Raw genomic sequence first — 18,188 nt, forward strand, 5'->3', positions numbered from 1 at the left:
ATCATCAAAATTAAACGAAATAAACATTTGAAATATATGAGTTTGTATGTAATGTATGAATATAATATACAAGTTTCACTTTTTAAATGGAATTACTGAAATCAATCTACTTTTTCATGATATTCTAATTTTATGACCAGCACCTGTATATTCAGTTTACTCACACTAACTAAAAACATTGAAAGTATGAAATTAGAAAAATAAATACAGTGCTAAAAAGTCACTAATCTGATAAATAATTAATTTGCTGATCGGATCAGATCATTACGACATTCCCCTCCTGACAGGATGAATTTGGTTGCACTCACCTACTATGTCCTCATAGGCGTTCTCCTCTAAAGTGCTTTTTGAATTGGGTCGACTCCGTGGGTCTGTGGTCAGCGCGCCATTCTCTGTGGGCGAGGACGGATGCGAGGACGGCAGGCTGGCAGCGTCCTCCGACTCACATGACTCCCTGGACAAAAGTTAAGACAAGTTAAACGGACCAGGAAGCAACAATAAAATTACAAAGAGGAAAAGTCTCGAAGGACGCAGGCGGGAAAAAAAAGAACAAAGAAAAACACAGCCGGTATAAAAACAGTCCAGATGGGCGGTTTAAATTCCAAACAGGTGGTCAAATGCCTCAGAAACTTTAAATCTGAATAAAAACGAGAAAACAAGAAACACTATGATCGCTTCACACGGACGTTCTAGAAAAGTGACCAGTAAACACGCAGATCTCTTACTTTTAGGGCACACATCTCATGTAAAGTCAGTGAGTGAGAGGATTTACTGTATGGTCGCAACACAACATCGACAGCATGCGGTTTGAAGGCCTGGTCTTAAATTGCTGAAACCACAGGAATGTTAAACAGAGTCCAAGGGATGAACATTTGAGGATTTCACATAGGAACAATCTGGTGAGGCAACACCCTCACATATAAAAAAGGGTGTATATCTGGTCCAAAAGCTATAGACAACAAGTAAAAAACTGAGACAAAAGGTCAGATTCACCAAATATAGATAGAATTTTACTGTTGCTAGGCTGTATGGGAAATTATGCACATTTTTAAGTGAAAATACTGCTTCTACGGGTTGCCAAATCTTATTTTATAGACCGTTACAAAGTTCTGGAACGTATCTGACATTTTTCAATGTTCTGTAAACCAAAACAAATCGGCCATCGTCAGCATGAGCAGTTACCCAGGGGTGCAGTCAGAAGGCATGTCCTAACTGTGAGAATGCAGAAGCAGACCTAAGCCTCACCTGTCTTGGGTTCTCACGGGGGTGCTCCCCTCGTTCTTTGTCGCTCGCGTTACGCTGGGCGCAGGGGTCAAGGGCAGGGGTGGGGGAGACTCAGAGGACGTGTCCGGAGGTAGTCCATTGCTTGGAAGAATGCCCTTCTGGTCCCGTTTGGCGTCATACTCAAAAGTGCGTTTGGGTTTAGGTAAGGGGTTGACTTGTGCACCCACTGAGGTCTGCTGACTCGGCGGTTCTGGGCTCTCAGACCTGGTTGAACTCAAACTAAACCTTTGTCTGAGTTTAGAGAGCTTTTCTGAAACTGTATCTGGCTCAGTGGCCACTGAGCAAATGCTGCTGCGCTTACTGGCGCATGTACTGTCCAAATCATCACCTATCACAAAGGACTTCTGTCTTGTCTTGTCTTGAGCATAGCAGTTACTCAGATAGCGGGGAGGGGGAGGGCTGGGATTCTCCTTCAGGGCTTGCTCTATCTTTTGTATCCTGTTGAGGACTGCTGACGTCTCTTTGCGAGCAGACAGGGTACGCACAAACGAGGACTCTGTCTTGCCCTTCCGTTTCTGAAAACGACCTAGACCGTCTTTTTCTGAAACTCCTTCCTCGTCCTCAGTCCCCGTGAAGGAACATTCGGAGAACGCCGTGCTCATCCTGCGCACTCCCTTAAAATCGAAAGTCTTCTCGCTGCAAGGAGAGGAGAGCAGACTCGGGCAGCCCTCGCTACCCCCCACACAATCCCCTCCTCTTTTATCCAGACACAAGCTCATCCTAGGCAGAGACACTCTCCTGCACTCCCATTCTGAGATCTTTTTGCGGATTGTGGTGGGGGGAGCGCCTGCTCCCGCGTGAGTAAGTGAGAGGGTGCGCTTGTGGCCTTGGTTAGAAGAAGGTCCCAGTGAGACTGTGTTCCAGCTCAAAGGCCGACCATTGAGTCCTTCTCCTGCAGGGATATCCCCTTGGTTCTCCTTCTGCTCTTGCGCACCCTGACCCTCCTGACAGGACTTGGTTTGAGCTGGGGGCTTATAGATTGAGAGCCTGTTGTCCAGGCAGCTGATGCTCTTAGATTTGGTGAGACAGCCCTGGGGGTCAGTGTCACCTGTGAGAGAGGCACCACTGCACAGGCTAGCTGTCTTGCTGCTCCATCCAGAACGCAGCAGGAACCTGCCGTCGGTCCGGGCGTACTTGCTCTGTTTGCCAGAGTTCTCGCTGTCGCTGAGGAGGGGCTGCTGGCTCTGGACCCGGCTAGCAGAGAGTGCCGGGCACGGGGATGTGGACTGAGACCTGAAACAAGACAGACAAAGGTGTGAAAGAATGTGAAAATTTACATGCAGTCTAAAAAACTGTAGGAAAAAAAAAAAAAAGGCCAGTTATAAAAGCTGCCAACAGGTCCGTTCAACCTTGAAGCAAGAAGAGTAACAGAAACTCACTGTAAAACAGATGGGACAACACGGTAATGAATAATCTCAAACTTTTGAATTCATTTCCAGGATCAAAAGCAGAATGAGAACTTGAGCCTCGTACTTAAAAATGACCACAGGAAAGAATTCTGTTTTTGGCAGCATGAGATTAGAAATAAAGGCCAAAGGAAATACAGACAACATTAAAAATGCCAATGTGGATTTTTCCAGAAAATCAAAAAAAGGTTGAAGAGCTCCACAGAGGACCTCACACAGAAACACACAGACTTATTAAAGTGCTCTTACCTGTAAAAACCTCACTGCTCCTCTCAGGTTCTCAAAGCCTTTCTGGTCCCTGCAGCTAAGGTTCTGAGTTCACTACCATCGTCAGGTTTTCACACACGTTTTCTCATGCTACCCACCTTCCTAAAGTTTTCCACGGAGAGGCAACACTTTCCCTTGAGATAGAGGACACTCCAACACTCGTAGTCTCCCAGAAACCTTGCTGTTGTTTGGAGACTGACTAATCGGTGTGAAAGTGAAGCGCTGGCAGATCTGATGTCACAGTCTCGGTTAGAATAACGACTTATGGGAGGAGGAAGCTGAAGTCTGTGGACTGCGATCCAACAACGCAGGTTAGGACAGATCTGGCTTCACACCTATCTGCCCTTCCCCGATTTCGCTTTTTCTGCTTCAGGGTGGAGAGAATTTCACATTACCTTGGTGCTTGCAAGCCTCAAGCATGATGGATGAATCATATCTTACTTCCCCTTAAGTAGTCTGAGAATAAGATGACAGGAAATTGTGTCTGCACATTAACCTAAAACACTCCTGCCTGATGTTGTAATTAATCTGATAAATGACCTGAACTTCTCGTAATTTGGCTATTGAAGGCCAAAAATCAAAGTTCTATCATCATCCTCCTAATATTTAGAATTGACGTGTATACGTGAGTAAAACCTGGCTCTAATCTAATGGCTTTTCCAAAACATCCTACCAGAAGAACACGTCAGAGAATAAAATACTTAGAATTAATTCCCAAAATTTAGCATTTATTAGCAACAAATCAACAAATCTTAAGTAAACACCCTTTTTTTCAGTAAAGCGGAAATATTAGATGTATCTAAAATAATATACACTTTTAAAACATAATCATATAATCAACAAATAATCATAAAGTTAAACATTTAGATGTTCATTTTGGATTTTATTGTTGTATCTGTTCAAGGTGAAGCAACCAATAAATGTCTCATAGACAACAAGATGGTTTAGTCTACTCATTTAATTATTTTGTTATTAATTTAGTACTTTTTGATTGAATGACTGATTAAGTTGTTTGTCAACCCTGTTCATCAGGGAGGTTTATCAGTGTAGTTTATAATTTAGTCTTTTTTCCCCCTTGTTGTTTTGGTCTGTGTTTAAAAGGTTTTAAAGATAAAACCCCTTGTTCAAAGCGGTCTTCCAGTTGGGTTTTAGAAACGGAAACATTCATCTAGAGGGTGCGCTGAGACGGATTTTCTGGTAACAAGCAGGAAAAAGAAAAGACAGAAGGGATGGCACAAAACTGAGAAATGAGAAGAATCTCCCTGTTTTTGTTATGAGCGCTTTGTGTCCGAGTTTGCTTTCTTCCTGTAGGAGTCTTCCACCTCACTGCTTCTCACTTGATTTTGATACATTAGTTCATCTTTTCCTGAACCCTTTACTGAGTGTCTTTGGAGGGTTTTTTTTCCTTTCCAACCATTTGTGAAACTTTAAACTCCTGCTTTTGCTGTGTTTTGCTCACTTTTAGTTCCTTCTTCGTAATGGTTAGTTTCATAAAAGTCACTTTTGTTAAAGTTCACTGCATTGTGTTTAGTGCTCTGGGTTTGGATCCTCCTCTCTGAACTGAAAAACACCACATCTGTCTTCACTAACCAGCCGAAAGGTAAATACCTCTCAAATGTGCTCCAAATTAAATCCCACCAGTTGGATGTGTGAAATCCCTGAAAATGATTCTCAAATAAACCCATTTATTAATCAAACAAATTGCCAGGTTTCAGCTCTAAAAGAGTGCTGCAGAAGAGAGGCGCTACTAGAAATTCTGGCAAATCAAACATCTTTTGACTTCTTGGGAAAACTACATGTTGGCTGGTGAGTGTAACTACTGCAGGAAGTGATGTTCTCTGAAGACCTGATGCTTTGGTAACAAGGAGAACAAACAGTAACACGATCCCACTGACAGTTCGGTTTATTAAGGCAATCGCTGAGGTATTAATTTTTTTTCCATGTGGTTTCATATTTTCTTTGTTTACAGCAGACTATAACAAAAACACAGTTTGATCCCGTTTCTTTACTTAAATCTATGAGAAATGCCGATGATAACACAGTTTGACACATAAAATAGCATTTTAGCACAAACAAGGTGATTCCCAAAGAGTTATCGGCTGAAAACTTGGCATCCAGTAGCTGATCAGATGAGAGGTGACGCATCTCTCAGGTCCTGAGTCAGGTCTTCCTCCCCGGTTCTTAAAGACATTACTCACATTCTGCTGTAGATAGCTTTTAGGCCTGACTTTTCTCGTTTTATCCTCCGCTTGTCTACTTTCCTCATTTTTTAAGCACACTGCACAATAAGCTGTCATGGTCAGGTACAAAGACTGGACAATTAGTGAAAAAAAATACATAAATCAACCAAATTCTAAAGAATAAAAACCTTCAGAAAGGCTTTAGAACAACTGATCAGCAATTTTAACAGAAAAACAAAAGTCTGGCTCCTGGGATGCAAACAATTATAAAAAGGAGGGATGATCACAACTGTTGCACAGAAGCCTTTAAACTAAACTTGCAGGCAGGTTTTTACCGGCTTTCAGTAATAACATGCCGTTATTTTACAAGCTATTACTTTTAATGCTGTAAAACAATATGTGAACAGCCGCATGGACTCCTCGCAATCAGACATACATACAATCTATAAAATGTGCTGATTTCTCTCCTTTTTTCTGTTTTCCTTGGATTCTTAGTGATGCGGATCAACCTTGTAAAAATAATCCCAGTTTTGCCGGCTTCAGCTGGGCCGGCCACACATACTGTACCGTACAAAGAGCTGAATGTCCGTCACAACCTTTGCCTCTGGCTTTCACTCAGGCTTCCAGGACAGGCTAACCACAAGCCACATCCCCTTTCTAACCAGGACGCAGAGCGCAGGAAACTTACAGAACCAGCTTCATAATCAACCAGTTGCCTGTCACCTTTTAATTTCTTTACAACTATCTTTCAGTGAATATCTGAGGATTTGGGAGGGTTCACTGAATAGGAGGAACGTGTAATGTTTCACTGCTCAGCCTCTATGTTGTCTGATACCAAAACATCTCTCTGGATCGTTTTTAAGCATTATGTCAACTGACCACCAGAAGCCCAATCAAAGAGAGCTGGGTGAATTTTTAATTATTAACTAAGCAGAAAAACACAGAGCAAGAACCCTCCGACTGTTCAGCCTCTGTGTAATTTGGACTTGAAAATGATCCCTGCTTAATTTCATAGTTCTGAGGACGACATTGTGCAGCGGCGTCCAACACAAACAAATCCCCTCCATCTGTTAAAACATCGAGCTGCAAGGCATCTTTGCTTTTAAGGCCTATTTATTTTTCTGTGAGTCAGATGAGCCCACAAGGAACAAAAATCTGCAAGTAATTCTCTCCTAATTTGGTAGTTCATTGTATTCAGAAGAACACAGGTTAAATGTACAATTATTGTGCTAAAAAATGGCGAGACAGCTCTGGGCTACTGTTAATATTTTGAGAAACAGCCACATTTCCAAGTAAATGAGTGCTCTATTTGTACATTGCAACACTGTTTATATTGCATTTCCCTATGTTAGCAGCATTACTGACAACCATCTTGACAAAAAGCCAACAGATCACAGAAAAAAGATGATTGATAGTGGAAATAAAGGCACTAAAGATTTAATAAATATTTTCTCATAGGCTACAGTTGGTCCAAACAGGATGATAAACTGTTGGAATAATATATATATACATCCATTAGGATTTAAAGAGTTTGTTTTCCTTTTCCAACAGGGTATTGTCAGCTGTCAGCATGCTAACACAAGCTCAGTATTCCCAGTTCAGATTTGGATGGAGTGTCTGTCCGGGGAACAGGATCACACTTGCAAAAGTTTTGATTGACAATCATTGGTTATGTTTCCCAGAAGTGAATTGAAAGACGTGTGTGAAAATAAACAAGTTGACGAGTTAAAGGCAGGATGGATTCTTTGAAACCATGTTGACGTTACTGACCTGTCAGGGACGTCCCGCGCAGCTTTACCCCCTCCTGCATGGGGCACAGCCTTCGAACTCTTGTTGGCAGTCATGTTTCTCAGCAAAGCATCTGCCCACCTGCCAGACGAACACAAAGATATGAGGCAATCAGTCAGTGCTTGTCATCAAACACAAAAAACACGGGCTTGCATTGCAAATTAAACTCCTTTCCATGGGGATTTTCTCACTCAAAAAGTGCTAAATAATCAACTAAAAAATTAGTGGGAACTAGTGGAAAAGATTAGGTCTAAAACTTTGATAAACACAGACTATAATCCATCTTTTCATCAAAAACCAGGTGATCAAGATTCCTCTGAACCACAGCCAGGACTCAGGACCAAAACATGGCGTTTCAGCTGTCTGAACAGGTACTTTCATTATCCTTCTGTTGTCTCCCAGAGTGAACTCTTATTTCTTTGACAATGGGGCTTATTCAACACGTGTGGCCTGAATCTTAAAAGTCTAAGACTCTGAGATTAACATTAAAATGATGATTCAGATGTTTTGAAGTGAGGTTCTGTGGAAAGGGTATAAACAATTAATATTTACCTGTTGTAGATAGCTCTTTGAATGACCTCTGTTTAAAGAAATCGTTTAATTTTCACATGATTAATGAGCGAGTGGATTGTTGCATTCTTAAAACTCCAATCTCAAACATTTCACAGCAGTTCATGCAAATACGATTTATTAACCTTCACACTGCTCTAAGTTGCATGGTGCAGCCTGGGGCATTTCTGGCAGGAATATCATAATATTTCCACTGGAATAATTACCTAATGCAGAATAAAGGGTTATGAAAAACCTTTATGGAATTTTTTAGACTTAAGTTGTTTTGAGATGACAGTAACTCACTTTGGTATCGGTCCTGCTGAAACTAGCTGGTCAAAATAAACTCAACTTCATCAAACTGAGGTCATTCAAAAAGCTATCCACAACAGGTAACATATTACCTTTCATAGCCTTCCCATTTCAAAAGATCTTAACTATTCCTTTAAAGTGCAGGGTGAACTATTGCACTGGTGTGCCAACAAAAAACAAATCTTTCACTTTAGCTCCATTTAACCGCAACTGACATGTTGAATTTCCAGTGTAAACACCATCAACAAACCAAACATGAAGTGGCGAGGCAAACGCAGCACGGAGACACCGTTGCTGCCAGAAAACCTGTTGCTCCTGGCATGTTGAGGTGATGGTATATTTACAGAGTTACAGGACATTCCTGTCTCACAAACAGCTAAAGTGCTCCTCAACCAGCTCTTTAATAATGTTTGGACTCCAAACCACTGGTCACATGTCCGCTACGCTAATGCCAACCCAAAAGGGCCAATTCAAACAAAGCGCAAAAATACATCTCGCTCGTTTTGTTCTTAAAAAGCACAAAATATTTTCATATCTGAATCATATTTATATAAAGATGGGGGTCCACATTTTTGCAAACAAGCCACATTATTAACACTGCTGACAAGTGCAGAAAATAACACGATGCCTCTTGAAATAACAGTGTTCTGCTGAGAATCCTTGAACCCTGGTATTTGTGTAAAGATTAGTTTGACATCCACCACTCAGATAAACAATGTTGCAAACTACACACAGATGCTATTGGATTTGCTGCACACTCCTGTGGGTCAAAATCGCTCTCAAATAGCTGTAGCAACACAACAAAAACACTCAGGATGTTACCGTACTCTGGAATTCGAGTTCTTTGCAACCTAAAGACACTTTATTAACATACTACTGTTGTTTTAGCTTTTCTACACATGCATCCTGACAGAACTTTCAACTATTCCAAAAATACAAGAAGAAGCAACGTGTCACAATTTTGGAATTTTACTTTTCTTTCACAGTAAAATATGGCAATATTTAAAATGACAGCAACTAATTCATTTAGAAATGTAAACAAGTCTCATTAGGGCTGCACAATGAAGCAAGTGGTTATAACTGTTGATTTGGAGCAAGAAGGTCACAGGTTCAACTCCCGGCTGCGGCCTTTCTGCAGGGAGTTTGTTTGGGCGTAGGTACACCAGTTTCCTCTTGCAAAAACATAAATATTAGGTTAATAAGTTGCATAAAATTGGCACTCTGTGGGAGTGAATCTGTCTGGTTTGTTTCTATGCAGGCCTGTGATGGACTGACATGTACCCTGCCTTTCACCCAATGACCTGAACAGGAACAAACAATAGATGGATGGTAATTAAGTCTCAATAGTTACATTATTACAACAAAAAGTAATCTGAGTGCTTTAACTGGTTACTTTAATGAGTTAGCTTCAACTCTGCTAATGAATCATGCTTATATGGATGTGAGCGAAGTGTTTAAAAGTGAAATAAGGCTTCTCAAACCTACCAACAACATTTTTATACCATCCATCTATAAATCCATTTTCTGCCACTTTTCCGTGGTTGAATCACAGAGACGACAGACCAGGAGAAAGACCCAGACATCCCTCTCCCAGCAACACTCTCCAGCTCCAGCTCAAGGAGCTCCCAGGTCATAGAGGATACATAATCCCTCCAGCGAGTTCTGGGCCTGCCCCTGCCAGGTTTCTCTCTCTTTCAGTCATGACGTCATGACCTGAAGACACCAACTGAACAACATCATCTGCATAAACTACAGACGAGACGCTGAGGTTCCCAAACCAGACACTCCCCTCTCCATAACTGACCCTTTGCATAAACACCACAAACAGGTTCAGAAACAAGGATCAGCCCTGGGGGAGTCCAACCCAGACCGGGAACCAGCTCGTCTTTATGCTGAGGATTCAGACACAGCTCTTGTTTTGGTTATATAGGGACTGGATAGGCCTTAAAAGTGACCCCGGCACCCCATACTCCCACAGCACCCCCACCGAATCCCTAGGGTAACACGGTCATAAGTCTTCTCCAATTCCACAAAACACATGTAGTCTGGAGAGTCAAACTCCCATGACCCCCTGAGCAACTCTGCAAGGCTGAAGATCTGGTCCTCTGCTCCAATTTCATACTAAGCTTTTAAAGATTAACTTTACAGACACATCTACAATTGGTTAAGAATTAGTAATATTTCTGTACAGCCCATACATAATTAGTCTAATGCATGTTTGAGCAAATTATATTAAATGAGCTAAAGGCCTTGAAAATACTGCAGAGACTTTGACTTGTCAACTGTCAATTATTTTCAAACAACACATCCTCCTTTTATTGCCATGTGACGTCCTCAGAACAAAAAAAAAGAAACTGAACAATGTTAAGACATCTTCCCTAAAGGAAACATTTCCTGGACTTTATCCCCCATCAGATCAGCAGTTAGTTAAAGCCTTCCCTCAAACAGGAGGCCAATGCTCCTGAAAATGTGACACTGGCCCTTTCAAGAGGGCTCAAAGTGATTGTTCTGGTGCGTAACAGGGTCAAACAGAGATCCCCGGAGATCAGAGGTGGAAGATAGGAGGGTGCTTGGCAGCGTGGCTTATTTACAGGAAGTTGTTGTATGAAAGAGACAACCAACCAGTGGTGGAGCTGATTCCTAAAGAGACAGATGAGGAGAGGGAAGGTGCATTCCTTCTGTCAGCTATTTCCTGTAACTGTGGACCGAGCTTATTTTCATCCAACAGAAAAAAAATGATGTCCTGCGCAGCATATTTTCCTCCAGCAGTTCAGCTACGTGTAGAATCTACATCACAGAGCATGCATGCTGAATTGTATTTTAAATATGCACCTGACACACAAACGTCAAATGACTCAAGTTATATTTTTGAATCACATTTGTGTGAGGACACTTACACAAACACACACACACATATATCCAAATAAAAGCTTAAAGCTCATGTCTTTTTTTCTATAATATATGATATTATATAATCTATAATATGTAGATTATAAAACAAAACAAGAGTTTAATTAATATTCATTCATTTAAGAGCCGTGTTTACATGTGTAAGTTCTTAGTTGTTATTTTTTTGCACAGACAGAAAACCATAACAACAGAAATGGGTCACAGAGGCCCGAGATGGACTCTGCAGTGTAAACACCAAGGCGTTAGCCAACTGACTTCCTGAGTTCTGATACCATCTCCCTCCACAAAATCACCGACTGTAAACAAGCACTTCTGACAAACCTCCAGAGTGTCTTTAAAGTGCATTCAAGCAGATTTAAGACAACTTTTCTCCAGAGACGTCCGAGTCAAAGACAAGCTAATGATCAACAACCCCCTGAAAAGACATGTTGTGGCCTCAGTGTTTTGGTTACAAAACGACTTTTGTTGCATAATAAGTCAAAAATATCAGACATGTTCTTGCTGCAGCTCTGATTCATTTACTGTAAAGGTCAGCCCTGCAGAGGACAAGACAAGAAGTAGGCAGGAGTGACGTAGCAGCTTTGTACTTTGGTCAAAAACTTTTACTGTAGCTTGTTTTTCTTTAAAGATTTTTCTTTTTTCATTTCTAATATTGCATTTTTTCTTCCAAACTACCATTTCAAATTAATCTGAACTGGCCTGAAACACTTTTAAACAAATCTGACCCTCGGAGTCATCAATCACAACAGATCTGCTCACTATTATTTTGATAAATACCAAAGCTTTAGTTCACTGAAAGGTCAATGATGCAATAATAGATGACGCTGATAAAAAAACGTTTAAAGTTTCAACTAAATCACAAAAACAAATATGAAAAAAAGGTTTTAAAGTTTGTATTTATATGGGTCATTGCAGCGTGAATGTTGAAGTTCTTAACCAAAGTTTCTAAATCTTGTTGTCTTCCCAGTTAGGGGTTTTATCTCCGTGCATTTTTCACAGCTGAATGTTCTTCCTGTTTCGTGCCAGCGGTAATGATAGAAAAGGCATCAGGATGCAACACTTCTCTGTGTGAGTTTTCCATACAATACCCTGCTCTACTCATGAGTTTAGTCAGCGGTCAGCGTTTGGACTTTGGATCAGAGAGCTGACGAAGGAAATTCTGACTGATTGGACTTTTGGAGTCTCAAATACATCGTCATTAGCCAAATAAATTTTAAGGAAGCAGCTTAATGATTGAAAAACAGTTTAACAGTTTACTTTTTTTTAGCTCTGTCAAACTAACTTAATCTAAGAAAATAAAAACTGAAACTCTGAGAATTACTGAACCAAAACAGTAACCGAACAGAAAAACTAATCCACAAAAGATTCAGAAAAAAAACTATCTTTGGGATTTCATCAGCAGTTTAGACATCTGATCCATTTTCTGGCCATGCAAGTCCCTGAAAATAAAATCAGAGGCTAAAAAAAAACCCTGTTCCCTCAGCCTGCTGAAAAGCTGAAAATTTGAGCCTCCCTTCCGCATCACAAAAGTCAACAAAATGATACAATCTAATTTTAATCAAAACTGGTTGTACTCTGAGTTGAACAAAAAAAAATACAAAACCAGCGCAGTCTGTGTGAAACCAGCTGTGAGATGAAAGCTTAGGAATCATCTACAAAGTAGAAAAACTCTAGGATAATAAATATTTTTTTAAATTATATATAGTTACATGTTTTTAATTTAGCTGTCGGAAAGAGACAGATGTCTGACGGGATTTTGGTGAAACTACAGAAAGCTTAATTGATACAAATCAATTTAATATTCTGATGCTGCACTTTGTAGACAGTCCCTTAATCCTCGTTTCACAGCTGATGTTGGGATGACTTCTATGTTTTAAGCTCTATACTGAGACAAATTAACAGCACATCTGCAGCTTATTACAGCGCACAGATTTACCAAACTGGGTGGACGTATTTCCTCAACCTCTAATATTTTTTCCACACCTGGCACTTGCCGAGCTCCATACTTCTCTGACAGCTTCGAGTACAGAAATAAAACTCCTATTTGTCTGTATGTAACCCACCTTTAGATTTAACTTTAAAAAAAAAGATTATTCCTAAATCCCTATAGCAGTTATTGCCAACACTCAGCACAGATAGAGGAAAAAAAAACTGTTCCAAAAGCCAAAATGTTACTTTAAAGCATTCAACACTTTTCCTGTAAAAAAGACCTTTTCTTTCAGGGCATTTCCTAGTTTTTGTCTTGTTAATGTACAGTAAGATGTGATTACATGAGGCAGAAATCAATGAGGCATATTCTGCTCAGCACACAGATAAAATGTGGAACAATGGTAGCGCCTCTCTGAAATAAAAGAGCCCTTTGTGTTTGTTTGTCCTTCAGAGAGAGATGGTTAAAAAGTAAGTCTTTTATCAATGTGTGTGCAAGGAGGGGAAGGGGGGGGGGCAGTATTTGGTAAAATATCTTCTAAAGAGAGTCCACATGTCCTTGGCCCTGTCACATTATACAGATTATCAGATACAGATACACGACTCTTCCCGCCCTCCACATGCAGGAATGTACTAATATTTGCCCCGTCCATCAAAGCGTGGCCGCACTCAGAGTAGGGCAGTAACACCTGGAGTTTATGCAATGAGTCCTGTTCTCATTCAGCAACAGCAACACACAATTATGCTCATTTAAACTTGACGTCCTATTGGAGAAAGTTTATTTAACCTCATTCAGCAGGGGGTTTCATTTAGGAGGGTTTTTTTTTAACTCTAAAAACATGCAGCAGTCGGCATAACGCTGAATCTAACTGTAGTTCTCCTTTTATCTTTCATGGTCGTGTATTTCTGCTGATCAGCAACCTGACTTCAGGGTTTAAAAAAAAAAAAAAGAAAAGAAAAAGAACCATGGCAGGGCTCACAGGCAGCCAAAAAGGCAACGAGGAAGAGGAGAGAAAATCTCTGCAAGTTCTCAACTCCGTCCAGACGTCAGAACTCGCTGGCAAACACGAGCCCACACAGCGATCCACACAATTATTCTTACGGCTCTGTCCCCGGCTGACAGGAGAACACTGGCCGAGAGGAGCCCTGTTAGCAAATGGCCATGATGTCCTTTTAAACAAGTTTTCAGCTTCCTGGTGCTCAGCCAGCAGCACGATGAGGGCCACAAATAAGCTTTTTTTCATATGATCTGTGAATGTGAAAAGTGGAAGCAAATATAAAAGGTATTTTCTAAGGATCATTTTGTTCAGGGAGAGCAGTTTAATGCTTTAAAGGTCTGTGTGGGCCTCAGTGTTGAAGAAAACCACCAAGGTCAATGCTACAGGCAGCTGTTTCACCTTCCCATACCTATATAATTATGCCACCACATGGTTTGCCAAGCCTCTTTTTTCCTCTCTCTTTCTCTCTCCCTTTTGGGTTAATCATGACATATTTTCTCTTTGTGGGAGAAGGCCTTCTGTGTAACCCAGATATGAGCATGCACAGCTGCAGAGGCAGGCATGTAGAAAACAGGCTTATGTCCATCTGAGCTACGGCAGGAGGGCAGGAATTTTCTGTCACAGCGCTGACCCCTGATGTAGAAGTTTGTCTTTTCTAAGACATTAAATGTGACCCTGCCTTAAAGCTGGAGTCTAAATCTGGTCGACTAAAAACACAGTTGGGACCACCAAGCTCTACGGTGCTGCCGTAGGACTGGTTTTCTTCCTCAGAGCCCACGGGTGGACGCAAAGAAGGAACCAAAGAAGGACGGACCACCGCTGAAACCTCTGTTACCTCCTGTTCAGTCACTAATAGTTTAACTCTGTATAGATAAATAAAAACTGCAGAATATCACACTTTAAAACTATTTCCCACAAACATGTTGGTGACGTGTTCAGATTTTGTTTGAAACAAACAAAATCAACTTGTATGTTGATTAAAGGGCATTTATAAGCAAAAAAACAAGATGTTGGTGAGAAAAATGCAACAATTCTGAATTAACTGTAAGGTAGCTTGAAACTTATGCAGTTTACTGAAGTTTCACTGTAAGTTTTGAATACTAAATGTTAGCTGGACATATATTTGGCCTTGTTCTCTTTTTTTTCAGATGGACCCTGACTTGGAGAAATCTTCCCGTTGCCAGCACTTTGGTGGTCAGAACAGAACTGGCACCAACTCCAACTTTATCAACAAGTCCTGACGGGTTTTGGTGGAAAACTAATTCACATTTAATGCCGCGGTCTGAGCCAACCTCAAGTGAGAATTTATTTCATTCTCAGTGGCTGTCTGGGTAAATTTTGAACGCTCAACAGATTTAAAATTTGGAAAATCTTGACTTGAGTTAAACGTTAGAATCCTCCAGTTGTGTCCGCAGCTCGCAAACTGAATTGTTAGATTCTTCTATCTAAATAATGACTTGTGAAACCTTTTTTAAACAACTGGTGGTACATACGCATTCAAAAGACCATGCAAGAAAATAAGAAAGTGAAAAAAAGTTTGCGATATTACAAAATATTCCAATTTCATGTTCCAAAATGAGTCATAAAAACCAAGCAACAGTTGAAGTTAAAAGGTAGAATCCCGTCATTTATTTCTAGTTTTAGTTGGAAACAGAACAACAAAACAGCTGTTTGTGTAACGGTTTACGTCAGATTTTAAGCAAACAAAATCCAAATGAAGCAACTGCCTTCTGAGTTTTACTCCTCACATTAGCATCACTGCATTCGGGCGTGACCTTAGGATGAATACGATCACACAGGTGATAAACTCTGAGCTCACCGATGTGGAAACTGTGTTCCCGAGTCGTGTGTGGTGATTCACGACCCGATCACAGTGATGCTGTAACACAAAGCCACCCACCGTCCACCACAGGTTAATATCTGTCGACTTTGCAGGGAAGTTTTGGAAATCCAAGGCCAGCAACATCTACTCTGAGTATCAACACGCCCTGACAAGTGTTTAGAAACGGAAAACACAGCTTGATGTGTTTGGATTCAAGCTGATGGAGAACCGTTTGTATCAAAACAGCCTAAATTAATTCTGATATAGTATAATCATAAAACTGTATACAGTCCAGGGGAGGTCATATTTTTTATATTAACGCCACTGTAAAGCTGATTTTCATTACCTCACAGCAAACCAAGAAACATTAAACAGATGTGTTGCTGTCATCGTACATGTATTCAACAGCAGACAGCCCTGACAAACAGCAAGACGGGGATTGTGGGCTAATAAAAACACCAGCTGGTAGTTGTTTTCTGTCATAATCAAAAGGCGAACGATAATGTTCTTGTATCTGTCTGTAACCAAAATATCTCATGAACCACTTGATGGATTTTAAGGAAATTTGCAGAAAGTGACCACCAGGTATATGTCTATAACCGATTAACTTTTGGATGGCTGCCACCTTCCAGCGGATTTTAAAATATACAAAAATGGCTAAAACTCAATCAAATTTATGTATATTGACTTTAAAATATAGGTTAGTAGTAGCTGAGACTGATCCCCAGCACATACTCTGACCATGCACAAGAACTTTGATTAAAAATCTGCCAATAACTATTTGCTGACAACTCTGTCTCTCTGTAAGTAATCACTGGATGTTTATCTACAACCGATTTACTTTTAGAGTCATTACAATTCAAGATGGCTACCACAGCCATCAATTTTGTAGATACTGAGCTCAGATTTGATGCAGTAGTAGCTAAGAGTCACGCACGGCACATACTCTGAGCCTGACTTCTTGCACAGGAGATTGCTCCAATCATAGCAATAATTCTGCCATTTCTCAACAGAAGATGAAACGAAACGAGTCGGGCAACATGCATTCCTTTAAAGAAATGCTCGGCCTTTTATTGTAGAGTTGTAATGAGGTGCAAACGGATCAAAGCAGCATCATGTTTCTGTGTTTATGTACCTGATGCTGCCTGTTTGTCTACAATCAAAAAGTCACACGCCGGTCCTCCTCTGTTTTTTCTGTGTGCAGCTGAAAGGATTCCTCTGAAACAGAATCAGCTGTCTGAATGTGCAGCTCGGATGCAATCAAACGTGGAAGCAGATTTTTCTTCGGCTCTGAAAAAGAGCTTTCTCTCAGCCGCTGATGATATCGGCTGAACTCGGAGGGGGCGATCTTGTGATCTGCACAATGAACACGGCGAGGATCTGTCCCCTTAAAGAAGCACCACTCCCAGGCTAATGATGCCTGAGAACCCCTTCAGTAAAGCTGCCACCCCCCTCTATCAGCTCAGCAAATAACATCAACACAGTCTGCACAGTCAAAGAAAGAAACTCTGATTAAGATGGTTAGTAAGCTACATTCCCTGGAAAAGCATATGTTGATAAAGCAGAATCACTTCTCTTAAACTGAATGGGGGGGGGGGTGTTAAAAAAGGAGGAATTTCCTCAATAGTTTAGTGTTGACAGTCCTGCGACAGGGGAAGGTCATTGTTTGACCTGCACAATGGAGACGCTTTAAAAAGGAGAGCTAGGAAAAACAGCCATAAGGTTTGCATTACAAGATAAGATCATAAAGGTTTTAGCCTGTTTTAAGTTTTAAAAAAAATTTCAAACCCAAGAAACAGAACATTCAGGTCAGGCACAAAGCTGCTCTTGGATTTTCACAAAGACCTCAGGGAAAACACGCTTTTTTTTACAAGTGTTCCTCCATAAATATTATTGTTGCTGTTACTTATAACAAGATAGGATGGGAATTTAAAAACACACCCATAACAACCAGACTGATCTGAGTTCAGAGCCAACAAATCAGAAATCCCTGAACAATAAACATGCATATGAAACTAAGCAGCCATTTGTAATGGAAGTATTAAAAGTTGTAAGGTTTTATGAAAACACACAACAAGGATTTAAAGTTGCATTTCTCTCTTCCTTAAAGTTCAAACTACAACAGAAAAAGGACACAATCATCAAGTTTTTTCTGTTTATCTGCTGTTTTTGACGTTTTTAGGGGATTATTAGATAAATAACCAGGTTAACTATCCGCTGGGACTTGTGTTCTTCATTCAAAGGTTTCAGCTGAAAAGAAGCCAAAAAGATTGAAATTTGAACTTTTAGCGTTCAACGCGTCTGTGACCAAATATGGTCATGCGGGGCACTTGAACGCACCTTGCAAACCTTTAAAAACTTTTAGTTTTAGTTAGAAACAAATCCAGCCTCAGAGAGTCAAACTTCCTGCCGTCCAGCTCCGTCAGGCAACAGAGAAAATCAGCTTTTTTTTACCTCTGAGTTTCTCCTCACATCCATGTCTGCTGGCATGTTTTTGCAGATTATAATCCCGCAGCGACGCACAAATAATCCCCTGGAGGAACCTTTCCTTTTTCTTTTTTTTTTTTTTTCCTTTTTTTCTGGCTTTCCGGATACCTGCTCCTCTCCGCTAACTCCGACTCATGTCTCTCCAAGACAAACCGACACAAAAAGTAAGAAAAGAAAAAAAAAAAAACTCTCCAGCTTCCCGTCTCCTTTCACACAGCCCGCTGCAGAGAGCGGAGGCAGGACTTGTTACCATGGGAAC

The 18,188-nt window shown here is 40.6% G+C and overlaps 1 protein-coding gene across 2 annotated transcripts in view; it reads right to left on the minus strand.

The window, feature by feature from the left end:
* The window catches only part of dennd2b (DENN domain containing 2B), a 55,119-nt gene that overhangs the window by 31,738 nt on the left and 5,193 nt on the right, over window positions 1-18,188 (minus strand). Inside the window, exons 1-4 of one of the 2 annotated variants that reach the window (XM_017442213.3) lie at window positions 17,897-18,062; window positions 6,908-7,006; window positions 1,246-2,517; window positions 309-454 (exon numbers count right to left, since the gene is read on the minus strand). In XM_017442213.3, the coding sequence (XP_017297702.1) occupies window positions 309-454; window positions 1,246-2,517; window positions 6,908-6,981 (1,492 nt within the window). In that variant the 5' untranslated portion in view covers window positions 6,982-7,006; window positions 17,897-18,062. Of the gene's footprint in view, window positions 1-308; window positions 455-1,245; window positions 2,518-6,907; window positions 7,007-17,896; window positions 18,063-18,188 lie in introns of those variants that run through there. The other variant, XM_017442202.2, reaches the window with a different exon arrangement.

Source organism: Kryptolebias marmoratus, linkage group LG15 (genome assembly GCF_001649575.2).
Source record: "Kryptolebias marmoratus isolate JLee-2015 linkage group LG15, ASM164957v2, whole genome shotgun sequence".
Classification (NCBI taxonomy): Eukaryota; Metazoa; Chordata; class Actinopteri; order Cyprinodontiformes; family Rivulidae; genus Kryptolebias; species Kryptolebias marmoratus.